Consider the following 15152-nt stretch of genomic DNA (forward strand, 5'->3'; position numbering starts at 1 on the left):
TCCTCCTGGGCTTGGGAAAGGCCAGGAGGAACTGGCTGCTGGGGGAGAGTTTTGGGACAGGACTCGGGATAAACCTGGCCGTGGCCACCCGAGGGGCACCGATAAGCCACGGGCTGGGGCACACAGGCTGGAGTGCTGACTCTGCCTCCCACGGATGCCATTCAGGGAACAGCAGGGACCTCGCGGGATATCAGAAACTGGGCTTTGTTTGGGGAAGGTGGTGGCACATACAAAGGCCGGGCTCAGGAGCGGCCCGGGGATGCTCTGTTCCACAGCCCTCCCTGCCAATGCGGGCCCAGGCCGGCAGGGAGCTGCCCAAAATGAAAAGATGTTTCAGTGGCATTGCATTCACTCACATCACACCAGAGCTTCACCTGAATCACATCTGACCTTCAGAAACGTGCCCAGGGCTCCCAGGGCCCTGACACTGAGCAGCTGCATCCACAGGCTCTAGCCGGGATGGTTTCAGGGTGGCTGTGATTCCTGGAGTGGATGTTTGTTTTCCAGACCTTGACCAGATTTGACTGGTATTTTAGGCACAAGCCCCACATCCCGTCTCTCTGAATGCAAACACCTTCCCCAGCCCCAAACAGATTTGCAAAACCTACCTGGGTGTGCAGGGGTGAGGGGGCATCCAAAGAGCAGTAAGTACAACCCATCACTGGAGCTGGAGAGGAAAATCACAGTCTGGTGCCACCCACTTGTACCGGCCCTGCCACTGAGCAGGTGAGCTATTGAGAGTCTGAGGAAATAGGGAAGTACTCCCAGCTCAGCCATGAGATAAACCCAAGGTAAATTTATAGGGAGCCTCTTCTGCATCAGACAGGGCCAAAATCCTCTGGCAGCTCCTGCACTGGGCTGACTTTGACCCATTTCCAGGCAGCAAATACATGGGGGGGCCAGATGGAGGTGAGTCCCTCTGCCACAGCAGGCTTATCCCAGGAAATTACAAATATCAGCAAAATGGGGATTTGGAGGGTTTCTGTGTGCAAACAGTGTTGTGCTGGCATGAGGGATGTGACAATTTGCTGCCACAATTTGCAGGCACTGGGGAGTTTGGTGACTCTCACTGCAATCACTGTGGGTTATCACTGCAGGGACACTGGAGCCTCCAGGGCTCATCACCCCACATGTCCTCACAGGGCTGCCCTGTGAGCACCCTGGGCAGGAATGATGGGTTGTGTGTGACCATTCCTTCTGATTATGCAGTGAAGGATGGTTTCCATTAGCACCACCACATTGCAAATCCAATCCTCACTTCCCATCTGGTTTATGGGCTTTTCCTCAAGTTTCTCATTGATTAAGGTGTGTGAGATGGATGAGCAGTGCTGGCTGGTGCTGGGTGTGCTCTGTGTGTGATGCACGTCCAGAGAGATGCAGAGGGGCAGAGCCAGAGGAGAGGTGGGAATAGATGAAAGAAAACCCTTTGGTTTCAAAACATCCACCTCCTCTGCCGGGGAAGGAACGTCGGCAGGGGATGCAAAGTAGGGGCAAAGTATCTCCACAGGGAGCAGAGAAGGGCGAATGAGCTCTGGCAGCAGCAGGGAGGATTTAGGTTATGGCAGTGGGAAGAGCTTTCTGAAGCTTTTCAGAAGAGAGTGAAGAGAGGAAAGAGGTTGCCTTTGTTGGAGTGTGTGTGCAAAACCTCATTGTGTCTGTGCTAGGTGATAAAAAAATGGGCAAATCCCAGGAGAATCAGGCTAAATCCATGTTTGGGATTGCTCTACATCCCACTGCAATGCTCATCAGTGATCATCATGGCCATCAAAACCGTGCTACAAGCTACATCACAGACTTTCCATCCCAAGGCCACTCACCACAACTCCCAATGTATGGGGAATAGTTACTGGTACCAGTAAAACCACGTGCCCAGCTCAGCCTGCAACATCATGTGAGCTGGGTGAGAGCTTGCCCAGATGCTGACTGCAATGTTGGGACCCCAGTTTTGCTGCTCCCTGGTCCCTGCACTGCTCCTGACCCATCTCCCACTGACATAATTTTGAAATTCAGAGTGGCAATTTTCCCAAATGAACCCAAGGGACTTACCAGGGGTGTCAGGAAAGACACACTTTGGCCCCACATTCTTTGCAGTGGATGTAGACTAAGGCAGAGGCTCCAGTTAACTCTTTTCCTGGGATTATTTGAAAACCTGGAGAATTACAGTGAGCCACCAACAATACAATAAATTTTATGTACTGAGAGGTTAAACAGAAGCTGCTGCAAAGGAAGCATGGAAAGAGGCACTGCTGAACCAGTAACATTTAAACTCTCCTGAATAAAATTCATAATAACCCTGGCATTTTATATCTGTCCATGAATTACAGTTAAAATCCCACCACGTCCCACGCACGCTCGTTGCTCCATACGGCAATAAGATTACAGCGAAGAGCTGGACGAGCAGGGAAGAATGTAATTTAAATGCTGCTCCTTTGAAAACCAAGCCCTTCTTTTTAAGGCACGTTCAGAAAAGGAAAGTACAAATAATGCACCCAGAAGGTGCTATTTTTTCCAGGGGTGGGATGGCAGGGCTGGCACTGAGCTGGCTGCCCTGGGCAGCAGGATTGTCACCCTGTTCCTGCCTGTGGAGGAGGGACAGGACAGTGGGAGCTGTGCCTCTGCCTGCTCCAGTGCAAGGAGTTAAGCAAACAAAAGCAGTTTTGCAAACACCCACGGTTCAGAGGTGTCCCTGGGATGCCAGAACAGGGAAGCCACTTGGCTTGGAGCCATCGGCCAGCCTTGCTGGCAGGAGCTGCCCAGCCAGAGGAGCCGGGGTTTTATCCTGTGCGTGATGAGAGCCTGTCGACATGGAGATTACAGCACAAATCAGGTTAAAACCCATTTATCTGACCCAAGCAGAGCCCGTGTGCTGGGATGTGCAGAGGCGTGAGCGGGGCCATCGCCGTGCTGATGGCTGCGAACTTGTCCCGGTCTGCCGGAGAGCCCGACAAACCCCGACCATGCAGCCGCGCACGGTGGGTAATCCAGGGCATGCAATAATTAAACCAGCACACCTGGAAATAGCTCTTTCTGTAGCTCCCAGGCTTAACCAAATGAATGAAATTTGCGCTGGCGTAATTAAAGCAATGCGGTTCAGGATCTTGTCTGCAGCGGGGAGTTACTGCAGCTCGACTCTTCACTCTCCGGTGACAGCCACGTGGAAGAGCCCCCAGCTCCAGCCCCTGCACGGCTCGGCTCCAGTGCTGACTTCTCACCATCAGGGTGCCCATTAACACCAGCCCATTAACATCAGTTCATTAACACCAGCCTTCAAACCTGTCCGGCAGCACAATGCCTCCAGCGTCCTCCGGCAGCTGCCCCGGCTCGCTCCAGCACACAGCAGAGATGGCAAAACACCGATGGCTCTCGGCTGCAGTCCCTGCTCTCCTCCAGGGACTTGTAAATCTGCAGGAGAAATCAGTATTCTTCCATTTTAACTATGTTAAACCATGACACATTTATATTCACTTCATCTCAAACAATCTTTTTTTTCTTTTCTTTTTTTTTTTTCCCTCTCTGCTTGCCCTTTTGGGTGTCAAAATAACCCCAGATTCACTAGCGGCCAGATGGTTTTGGGGATATTAATGGTAAAATCCTGCACACAAGTGAGCTGCCAGTGAAACTTGCCAGTGGAAAATAAGATTTGGAGCCTCCGTGGAGCTTCATCCCCATGGCTGATGTGTCACAGCAGCACTTGGCTCTGGCAATGCCACCGCTGCTGTCAACGTGCAGCAGCCACCAGCTTTGCAGCTGGGAAAGCCCTGGGTGAATTCCCAGGAGATTCATGCTCACTGGAAAAATCCTGTCCCTGCCTTTTTCCTTCCCTTTCTAAATCTGGATTAAGCTTTCAGGCTGAAGAGGTGACATCAAATGTGACGGAGAGGAAGGAGGGGATGAGGTGGAGCAAGGCCCAAGGAGGTGTGGACAAGCAGCAGCTCTGTGTTGATGCCCAGCCCTGGTCACAACACTACAGGTACAGGGAAATTAATTTCCAAATTCCTGAAACACTCATTTATAAATCTCCGACTCCTGGCATCTCTCAGTGAGAAATGGGGAAACTTACAGAGGAAAAAGCACTTTGGCCAGGATGGAAGAGCTGAGAAGCACAGGGATCACCAAGGAGGATGTGCCAATGGTTTTCTGCCGTCCAGCACCTCTTCCAAGCATTGAAGGCAGCAGCCAAAGGGATTTAAATTGGGGATTAGAGAGGCTGCCTGGCTGCAGTGATACACTCGGGGTACAGAGCATCCCCAGCACCAGAGGTTTTAGCTGTAATTAGACCAACATCTGTCCGGCCATGGTTGAGGCTTGCGCAGTTGCTGTGCTGCTCCAGGCTGGGCTGGAGATTTCCCACAGGCTCCTCCTGCTCTGCTTTTCTGCAATTTCACAGATATCAGAAATTTTTTTTTTCCATCTGATGAGTTCTTCCTCTCCAGAAAGATTAAATCTTGATTGTCAGGTACTGCTGTAGCAGGCAAGAAGATTTCCCTACCTAGTTCAAATGTCATCCTAGTAAAAATGCTAGTAATAAAAAATAAAAGAGAAAGGGCCCATTATGTACTCAGGCCTGAAAAAATATCCAAAAGATGGATCCTGAAGTTTAGAAACAATTGAAGCTTGGTGGCTAAAGGGCACTCTGGGGACTGCTGGGCCCAGCACACACATTCATAGGGTGGGGAAATCAATCAAAGATAATTGACTGTGTGCTGGTCTTGAACTAAAAAGGAACAAACCCAAGCCTTTTTGCCCACCTCAAATAGGCTTCAGGTTTATTGCTTTTTTGGAAATTAGGGCAAGGAAGGAAATGCCCAAGTGAGGGGTAGAATGAGAAAATGCTTCTCCTGGAGAGGGTGCCGGGACAGGGAGGGGACCACAGGATGCGGCACCCATACCACTTGTGAAATAGGAATCCTTCCACCTCTCCTGGTTGTTCCCACTATCCCACTTCATCTGACAGCACTGTACCAGGGAGAAGCATTGGAGTCAAGAGGGTGCTGGTAATAAACTGAGCCGAGCCAACCCCACCCCTGGAAGAGCAGGTCTTGGAAGAGCCGGTTACACCGGTGCCACGTGGGGCACGTGGTGTCACCATGCAGGGGGAGGCTATTTCAGGCTCCCCCAAAGGAAGCACGGCTGTTGCTGTTGGAATGATGGCTCCAGGGCTGGATTTGGAATCAAAAGCTGGACTCCTAGAAGGGGCTGGGGGTCAGCAGGAATGGACAGCTGCTGTCTGCTCTCTATGGTGGCTATGTCAGATCAAACGTGACTTCTCTATTTCACCCCCAGGTGGGGTGATGTGCCAGGACTTGGCTGTGACTGGCACAGGATGAGCCTCCCCACTGCATTCTCACTTCCCAGCAAACCCCACTGCACTGGAGCAAGCACCAGGAGCAGAAGCACAAGAGGAGAGCAATGAGCCTGGGGGTGGAGAGATGCAAAGATCAAACCAGCAGCGATTTCAAAATAAAGTCCAACAGCCCAGGGAAAACACGGTGTGTCCTTGCCGAGGCTATCATTTATGCCAATTAAAAAAAAAAAACCAAACTGGCATGGCACGAAGGAGAGCTGCGTGGTATTTCCTGAAAAGGGTGTGGGGAGCATCCTTGGAAAGCCTGCCCTGCACAATGTGCTTGCTGTTTCCAGAAAAATAAAGTTTGCTGTGACCCACCTGTCCCTGAAAAGCAGCTATTTAGGGCTGGAACATGGTCAGCCCGGAGTCAGTGGCTGGGTCTGTCCTGACTGCAGAGCAGCTGGCACCTTTGCCAGGATTTGGGGTTTGGCATTTACCTGCAGCTTTTTAATTGCTGCAAAATGTCTTAGAAAAAAATGCAGGAAAGCTGCCCAAGCACCAAGTGCTCACAACTGAAGGTCTTTCCTCCACAGCTTTTGGCTGATGGCCATTAACCCCTGTACCAGCCTCCAGAGCGGTGACAGGACAGGACAGGGGGGGCTTTCTCCTTTGCCACCTTTAGATTTTGGGAGCATTTTGACTCAGCTAGGAATCTGGGGGGTTTAGAGCAGCAGCATTGTGGTTCGCCAGAGAGACAACTGTGGGAGTGATGGGTGAGAACAGCTCCATGGGACAGTGGAGGGGCTCTGCTGGCAAAGAACAGGAGGGCCCCCATTGGGAAGGGACAGCTTTTGGGGGAGAAGGGAGTGTCCCATGGGTTTGTGTCCCCTCATCCCCTGGCAAGCCAGAAACAGGACTCACTCCCCATCCCAGGGGCAGAGCATGCTTGGGGCTCACCAAGGGCATTTCTGAAGGTTTTGGGCAGCATAGCAAGACTTGCCAAAGCCTAATCTCCAAGTGAGCTTACCTTTGACATGGAATTTCAATGGTGGAGCGTGGAAAACAAACACAAACCCACAGTTTGGATGGGTTTTCTTTTGGCTGAGCCCTGCTCAGAAGCTGCAGGCGAGTGGTATTGGGTGACCTGACTGGATCCAGTGTTCTCTGGGCAGCCTCGATGCTCAAAGAGAAGCAGCTCCACCTTAGGGCAGGCGCTGGTGCTGGAGCAGGGCCGACCTCGACACCAATTCAACCATCAGCCATCAGCCATCATCTGTACCAGGGACTGGCAACATCTGCTTCAGCCTGCAGCCAGACTTGGAGCAAACACCAAGGGATCAGTTTTGGGCTGAAAATTTAGAGATTCCCATAATCACATTGAAAAAAAAATCCCCTCTAATGTTTATTTTCTTACCTAGTGAGGTGGGGTAAAAAAGGTTGTTTTCAGCAAATCACCCTTTGCATCCTGCAAAAGCACCCTGAGACCCACAGTGGGTGGAAATCCCACACAGAGCAAAACTCCACAACAATAATAAATCATCCTTGGTGGAAAAAGCAAGACAAAGCAGGGTTCTATGGAGCCCTGGACATATCTGGATTAGTCTCATAAAAATCAGCTGTTGTGGCATATCGGCTTCCCTGCAGGAGACAGCAGGAGAGATGTTAACCTGGTCTTGATTTGAAAGCTGCTTATTAGTCCTCATCAAGCATAATTATGCTTCAAAGCCAAATGAGATGTCCAACTGAATTCTGAACACACGTTAATGTTTTTAAATGTGAAAAAAAACAACAAAACCCTATTTATTGAATCCCAGCCAGGCTCCAAATGATAAAATAGATGCTGCTAATGGCTCTGGGAAGGGAGGGCTGGAGCTTCACTGCAGCTTTGCCAATTAGATGCTTATTACTGACCAATTAGTCAGGAATCAACCCTGCTTTTTAGTGATATCTGATTAAGTGTGTCCTGCAGATCAGCCTCAGTTGTTAACCAGGGGAGAGAAATACCTTCTCCCCATCAGCTCCCCCAGACACTCAGACTGTGCAGGGTTTGTGCCCACCCTGCTCATGAAAAATCCCTTTTTCTTCCAGCACTACCACTGTCCTGGGGAAAATACATCTCAAGGACCCACCTAGGCACGGCAAAACCTTTCAGAGCCAGGAAGGAAATGGGAAGGAAATGAAGGAAAAGGGGAAAATTAACCACACGCAGAGGGTGGCTTCTCCCCCTGCAGCTCACAGGTTGCTGCTGCCCGGCACATGCTGAGCCATGCCCATTCACAGGCTTTTCCAAATATTATCCCAATATTTTCTTTCAGTTCCCAGATAAATGGGCCTCTTCAGAAGGCTTTAAGCCCGCTCTGTTCCAACATTTTCTTTAAAGCAGCAGAGGAAACCTTTGAGTTGCGCCAAGCTGCTGAATCCTGCTTTCAGGGCTGAGCTGCAAGGGGTTTTCCAACAAAAAATAGGGGCAGTGTTGGGCTTTTTCCTTGTTTCATCAGGAAATATGAAAGAGGCCACATCACCCCTTAATCTTCCTTTCTTCCTGCCTCCTCTCCCACCCTGCAGTCTTTCTTTCCTGTGCTTTCCTGTGATTTCCAGAAATTTCTGAGCATATTCCCAGATTTCCATAGGATGCTATGGGCAAGCAGGAGCATTCCCCTGCAGAGCATCCTCCCTCTGTGTACTCCTGAGCCATGGGGAAACTCCAGGGGACCTTGGTATCTCCCGTGGGACAGGGACAGCAAGGCCACAGCACCTGAGGGAGCTGAGGAAAGTGCCTATGCAACAGCCAGGGAGAGTGGAGACAGACAAAAGATAGGAATGCACAAAAAAAAAGGAGCAAAATTTCAGAAAATGTCAGGGCAAAGAGCCACTTCTTTCCAGGGACTGGGTGCAGCAACATGTAGAGGGTCCATCCAACCAAAATTATACTGGATGAGTATGCTGCAAGCAGGGAAGCTGGTGTGGTTGAGCAGAGGATGACTGCTCACCTCCTTGTTCCAGGTGAGAAGATAGCTCTGGATGCCCTGGCTGGCTTGGACAGCACTTGGGCAGAGGGAACAGCCCTTGGCCACAGGGACAGGGCTGGTAAGAAGCTGTATGTGGATCTGAGGTGTAACAGGGTGAAGGAAGGGAAGGAAATGTAAAGACATGGTGGTGGCTCTGGGAGTCTCTGATGAGCTGGAGGGGGACAAAAGCAGACCTGGTACAGGGGGGCACTGCTGAAGGCTTTTCCTGGCTTCTTACTCTGCCCTACACATCTACAACTGGTGCTCACAGGGTCTGGAGGGGGGCAAGGGAGGTGATGCTCCCCAGGCACGGAGATTTGTGGGGTCCATGGCAATGTGTCCTTGGGAAATGCCACTAAGAACTCCAAAGCTGTGATGTGCAGGAGCATCCCCAAAGTGATACCCAAAGGGATCCAGCCCTGGTGATGGGACAAGCTCAGTGACTGGGGACGGGATGTGGCCCTGTCCCTCGTCCCCAGCTGGCTTCCTCCTCCTGGAAAGGGGGAATCCCGTTTTTCCGGGCCACAGGATGGGGCATGAGGAAGCCATCAGCCACAGCAGACGTGGGATCCATTGTCCCTGTCCTCTGCCTGTCCCTGTCCTCTGTAGCAGCACAAAGGCTGCATCAGCTCATTTCCTCCCACTTTTCCTTTACCCCGCAGCACCCCTCGGGGCCGGGGCACGAAAATTCCCCGCAGGGCCGTGCCACGGGTGTGCGGGTGCAGGAGGAGATGCCCCGGAGCCCGGGGAGCCCGGGGAGCCCCAAGGCTGCCCGCGGCCGGTGCGCCGGGCCGGCACTAGGTGGGGATGGCACCACGCCGCGGGGAGGAGGAAGGGCGGGAGGAAGGGCAGCGCCGGGGCTCGGGCTGGGCTGCTGCTGCTGCTGCTGCTCGGGCTGCGGGGGACTGCCGGGATGGGCTGAGAGGGGCTGTAGGGAAAGGAGGAGGGGAGGGATACGGGCTGCGGTGCTGGAGGCAGAGTGGCAGGGATGCTGGAGGCAGCAAGGAGCCGGTAGCACATCAGGCGTTACTGCCAAGGCTGAGGCTGTCAGACGGTCTGAGGTCTGAGCCCCTCTCCTTGCACCACTCAGGCTCGTAACCACTCAGGTTCTTACTGATGTTAATTACATTTTGAAGTTTTAGAAAGTATTTCCCACATGTTCTCAGTCAGATCTTCTGCATCCCACAGCTTGTTCCATCCACGGCTCTGTGCTAAGGTGGGACACTGGCACAGCTGAGAGCTGGGCAGTTGGTGACCAAGCTCTTGGAAAGGCTGGGGGGTGGCTACAGCGCTGGGAGAGGGATGCAAAGTGCCTGTGGTCTCAGCACCACCTCACTGCAGGGCTAAAGAGGGATGGGTCCATGCCAGGAGGGAAACTCCATCACAGGGAGTGTTTCACACTGGCTGCTCGGCCATGCAGTACCTCCAGAACCTGGCTGGGCCAATGCAATAAGCCCTGCACGTGAAAGGGTTTACTTGCTGTAAATCTTTACAGGGCTCACTTGATCCAGTCTTACCTCATGAGTCACCACCAAAACCAGGGCACAGTGTAAATGTCACCCCCTCCCTGCTCACACCAAGACTCAGCTCATTTCCAAAGTCACTGCACAAAGCATCTTCAGGGAAAGCATCACCCTGAAGTCCTGATCCAAGAGACAGGATTTTTCCAGCTTCCTTCTGCAGGGACCCAAGCACCAGCAGCAGGAACTTGGCCATCAGTATCTGCAGGGAAACCCAGAGGTGAGAAATAACTGTTCATATACGTTTTTACACCAAATTTTGAGGAGCTGGTCTCACCACCAGGTTAGGTGCATAGATCACAGCCATGGTCAAGTTGTTTAATTTTTGCTTCCCCTCTTTCTCAAAAAAAGCCAAACAAACCAGCCCAATCCTGCAGCATGTCTGTCAAAATCCATGTTCACCTCGGAAATGGTGGCTCAGAATGAGACACTGAGGTCTGCACCCTCGAATCAGGGGGCAAAGGAAGTCAGCACCACTGGGACAGGAGCACAAATCAGAATATTGATTTAAATGTAACTATTGATTTAACCCCTTCTGCTGCCTCTCTATGTTACTCACATGCTCATCCAAATCAGACAGAACATAATTTCAGACAAAATCCATGGCTGCTTGCTGTATAAGCCATCAGCCCCCAAAACACACGAGTCCCTTTGTGCTCAGGAACCAGGCAGGGTGGCAGGTAGGGATCAGAATCAGGATGGCCAAGGAGAGCCCTGAGAGCAAGAGTGCATGAAGCAGGATCTTATTACCAGGGGTCATCAGTGCTACAGGTACCAGATTACAATTCTCTGAGGGTTTGTTTCTTGCCACAGCAAACAAAATCAGGTATTCTGAGGACATTATCATAAATATATATATAAAATATTTTTTAATATCCCAGCAGCTCCAGGAAAACCTTAATGCTGCATTGCATACAGGAAAGCTGGTGGCTGCAATGCGCCCAGAGATGCTGCCTTACCTTAAACTCACCCAGAAAAATCCCTCCAGAACCTCTGGGGCCGCAGCTTCACCTTCTCAAAGTGGCATGCACACAGCAGAGGTGTTTTGGAGAGCTCCCATGCTTAGACAGAGTAGGGAGGCAGTGGGAGGTCAGGACTGCGGAGCAGGAAGTGATCCCCCCCAAACTCAGTCCAGTTTGAAAGCCTGGCAAGCACTAACACTAACAAATAGTCAGTGTGTTTATATCCCACCTTCCTGCCGGAGAGCAGGGGTTATTTTTGGCATATTTTGTCATTGGTGGAGATGTCAGTGAAGGCCAGGAACAGTGCAGAGCTGTTGGGAAAGCCCAAAGGCAACTGCCCCAGGCACAGGATGATGAGATGAGGGATGTGGGAAGCTGCTCCAAGCCATTTACACAGGGATAGGGTTTTGCCTGCAGGATGTGGGGCACAGCCCTGGCTTCAAAACACCTGAGAACTAAGAACAGCATGGACTGTCCTGTTCCAGCCCTATTCCAGCCCCACACTGCTCCCATTCACCCCATGCAGCAATGAAGCAGGAGTGTCATCCTGAGCCCTCACCCACCAGGTGCTTCACTCCTTCCCACCTTTCCTGCCTGTGCACGAACGGTGGCCATCAGCTGGGCACCCACAGTGATGTTCTGGCATCATCAGTCACCTCTTCCAGCCTGCACTCGCTGTCTTTCACCAGGACTTACTGCTCATGCTGAGTTAAAACAGAAAGGAAGAAGAGAGCACAAAGCAGCATCGCTCTTGCCCACTTGCCATTGTGCCACAGGTCTTGGCCACATTCCTTCCACTCACTGCTGGTTTTAAGATCATTTAAACCACTCACCTCCCCAATTTTCTCCCAGCAAGTGACCTCCTTACCTACAGTTTTGGATCTACTTTGTCCCTGCTGTGAGCACCAGACATCCTCTGCAGCCAGGACTGCTTTTCCTGACAAAACCAGCAAGATCAGCAGGGAGAGCACACGGGTTCCTGCGAGCGCTTGCAGGCTGATGGCTTTGGTAGATAGCTGGGTCTTCTCTTCCAGACATGTAGCTAAAATAGGGAGCACGAGTATCTGGAAAGGTTTGATTTGGGCAGAAGCTTGGACTGATATCAGCCAAGAGGAAAACAGGTAAAACCAGGATTTTGGCAGGTCAGGAGTTACTGGCCAAACCTCAGACCAGGTGTAATAATCCTGACTGCCCCACTGCGGCAGGGAATGTGGCTGGAAGCACCATCCTTTCACATGGCTTGTCCATAAAACACAAGATTTAAGCCTAGAAAGCTGGTGGATAGGTGAAGAGAGACCTTCTTCCATGCCAGCTCCAGATGTGTGGTCTCCCATCTCCTCCAGCCTTTGCTGCTGCTAATTCCCCATGCATCACCCGAGGATTTGGCCACCCCCACACTTCTTGTCTAGCACAGGTAGTTTGGAGGACTGCTGTCCACATGAGAACTGATTTAATCCCACAACCATGGTACAGTTTGAGAAGATGCCACTGGCTCTACTTGGCATCAAGAGCTGGAATTGAGCCCTACCTTTGCATACCCATTCGGATCCAGCACTTTCTCTGGGCCTCTTTGTTTTAGCTCCAACCAAGCAGATGAAATTAAGAACATCCCCATTAATTCCCCATGCATATGAAGGGGTTGAGTATTTCTCCTCCAGCTCAGGATCCCTGTGGCCCCAGTGAGCCCAGCACTGGCTTCCAGTCTCAGGCATGTTCACCTCCTCTCTCCCCAACGCTGAGGAGATAACAGGGCAATTGCCATAATGAGTCTCTGTCTGTCCAGCCCTGCTCAAAGCAATTAACAAAGCAAGGAGGCACTAATGAACTTGGCTTCAGAGCAAAGATGGGTTATTGCCATTTGAAGTGGAGGAAAACCAAGGCGAGAGCAGGTGGAGTGGCTGACCCTGGTCACGAGGTACCTCGGGTTGGATGCAGGAGACAGAGCTCCCTGCCTGGAGCAGGGAAAGGATGGCAGGTAGACACGAGGGCGACCACAGCTCTCTAATGTGGTGTCTGTGGCTGGAGAGACTGGTTTGTCCAGGTTTGGGAGGGCAGGAGGGACTCCCCACCCATCCCAGTCCTGTCTCATCCCTGAGTGGCTTTGGGGAAGCTGTGTCTCTGCAGCCAGAGATCCCGACACCTGCCTTGGTGGAACTCCTCTACATCCTGCACCCCAAGTTTTGCAAGACCCCAAATGTGGCCACTGAGGCACAGAGCAGCAGGACTCATGGGTCCCCTTGCAAAGAAACTTCCTCAGCCCATGACTCACCATCCCACCCTCCCTGGTGTCACTCGTGACTCTGTTTCACTTTGCTGCAGCAGCATTTCACCATCTCTTATCAATGCAGAAGACAACAGGCAGCCTGTCCTGGCTGCAGACATGTGCCCAACACCTCTCCCTGCAGCATTTTTGGACCAACCTCCTCATGGTTGTGAACTGAACATCCTCTTGTAAACTACAGGTTCCCATGCAATGCTGGAGGGGGTCAGAGTGGGTCCCTCCAGGTCTGCCTGCAAGGGTGAGGATAGCTGATAAATCACTGGGATGTGGCCTCTGCACCACATGCTCTCACAGCACACACGTCCTCACATGCACGTTGACGGCATGCTAAAAATATTCTTCACTTTTTGACCGATTAAAATTTTCCAGGAGAGTTGGAACCACAGCCCCCACCCAATCTGTATACCCAGAGGCTTCCCCTCACCTCCCCCAGCCCTGCCAGGAAAACAGAGAATACTGAACAACAGTTCTGGTAATTTGGGCGTTTTTGGTTCCCTTAAAAGCCTGGCTAAAATATAATCTTTTTTCAATAGTTTATTTTGTGATGTCTGGCACCATTCTGGAGCTAAACTTGGTGCCCTGTCTTGCTCTCATACACCCACTGAGAAGGCTGTGGGTGAGCTGGGATGATCCCACTTCCCACCCAAAATCCCATTTTGATGGCTCAGGAAATTAAACAAAGAAAATATGTTTTAAAACCAGCTCCCACCTGGTGTTAGGCAACAGAGAGCTAACGCTGGCTTGGTGACAGCTCTGAATGCTGATGGCCAGTCACGATTTTCTTGACATCTCTTTCAGAGGTGCCTGATGTGCCAGGTAAAGAAGGAACCTGAAGGATGCTGTCAAACCCCCGGCCACTGGCCAGGCCCCTCTGTGCCATCACGGATGCTTGTGGCAGCATTTTCTATGCCTAATTTGGCTCTTGGCCATGGAGGAGGAGCAGGGGAGGCACAGAAGGTGTTTATACAACATGGGGATTGTCTTGGTGAGACCAGAGCCTTTGCCAAACTGAGCTGAGCTGATAGGAAGGAGATGTCATCAGTGTGTTTTTGCTAATTATCACTAATAATTATTTGTGTGCAGTTTCTCTTAGGAGCTCCAGTCCTGGCTCAGCCCCTGATGCTCTTGCAGTCCTGTGAAACTGGAGCAAACAGGAGGGTTTTACCCCAAAATCCTGCAGGTGAGAGGAGAGGGAGGACAAGTGCAGTGCTTGGGCTATGCCCTGACCACAGTGGCCAGCAAGAGGCATCCTCCCTCTTGATGTTCTCTCCTGCTCACACCAGTTACAACCAGTTAGACCCTGTCTGTCCTCCCTTGGCTTTTCCAAGTGTGTCTGGTGCCTCAGCCTCTTGTCAAAAGCCAGATTCATCACAGCACAGCTATTAGCTGCTCCCTCCCATGTGAGATGTCTTTCTGCTGACATGGCAATCATTCTCCTGTCAACGTGCCTTGACAGTACCAGGATTTCTCATTTCAAGCCCTGGTGTGTCCCAGGGTGATTCCCAGCTCCTCCATTAACCCTTGGCCCTGCAGGATGGGGATAGCCTGCCCTGATGGATGCTCTGCTATCCCTTCCACCTCTGGTTAGCAGAAGCTGCCTCCTGTTTTTCCTCTCAGCACTTGCCACACCTATGCAGAAGAGCATTTAACCTGGAGGTAGAGGGTGTCAGACTTTTATTCTCCTTTCCTTCTTATTTTCTGTGCTGAGAACAATGGAGGCAAGGTTTGCAGAGGGAGGTAATGTCTTTTTTTAGACTGACTGAAATAATTAGAAGAAAAACCAGGCAGGCTGTTGGGTACATGAGCCCTCCAGCAGGCCTGAAATAGCTGCAGAAGTCTGCAAAGCTGAACACCAGCGGAGAACAATAGCTCTAAGCACGACTAGTGTTAACCACTTCTGCTACCAAAGACCATTCCCCAGCTGTTTTCCTTGGGGCATCACCCCTCTGCCAAAATCCAGTGTCCAGAGACCACCCCATGGCCAGGAGCCACTGCTGTGGCTGAGGGAGCCACGTGGCTACACAGACCCGAGCCCTGGACATTGCTTCATGGAACATCCCTTGCCTCTCTCCACACTGTGCCCTGTCCTGCAGC

General features: G+C 51.5%; 1 protein-coding gene across 1 annotated transcript in view; it reads right to left on the bottom strand.

The window, feature by feature from the left end:
• The window catches only part of PCSK6 (proprotein convertase subtilisin/kexin type 6), a 36930-nt gene extending 34829 nt beyond the window's left edge, over window positions 1-2101 (bottom strand). Inside the window, exon 1 of the mRNA XM_041418943.1 lies at window positions 2047-2101. Coding sequence (XP_041274877.1) covers window positions 2047-2082 — 36 coding nt within the window. The 5' untranslated portion in view covers window positions 2083-2101. The remainder of the gene's footprint in view (window positions 1-2046) is intronic.
• Window positions 2102-15152: the final 13051 nt, after the last annotated feature.

This window comes from Onychostruthus taczanowskii, unplaced genomic scaffold (genome assembly GCF_017590055.1).
Source record: "Onychostruthus taczanowskii isolate IOZ18803 unplaced genomic scaffold, ASM1759005v1 scaffold6, whole genome shotgun sequence".
Lineage (NCBI taxonomy): Eukaryota > Metazoa > Chordata > Aves > Passeriformes > Passeridae > Onychostruthus > Onychostruthus taczanowskii.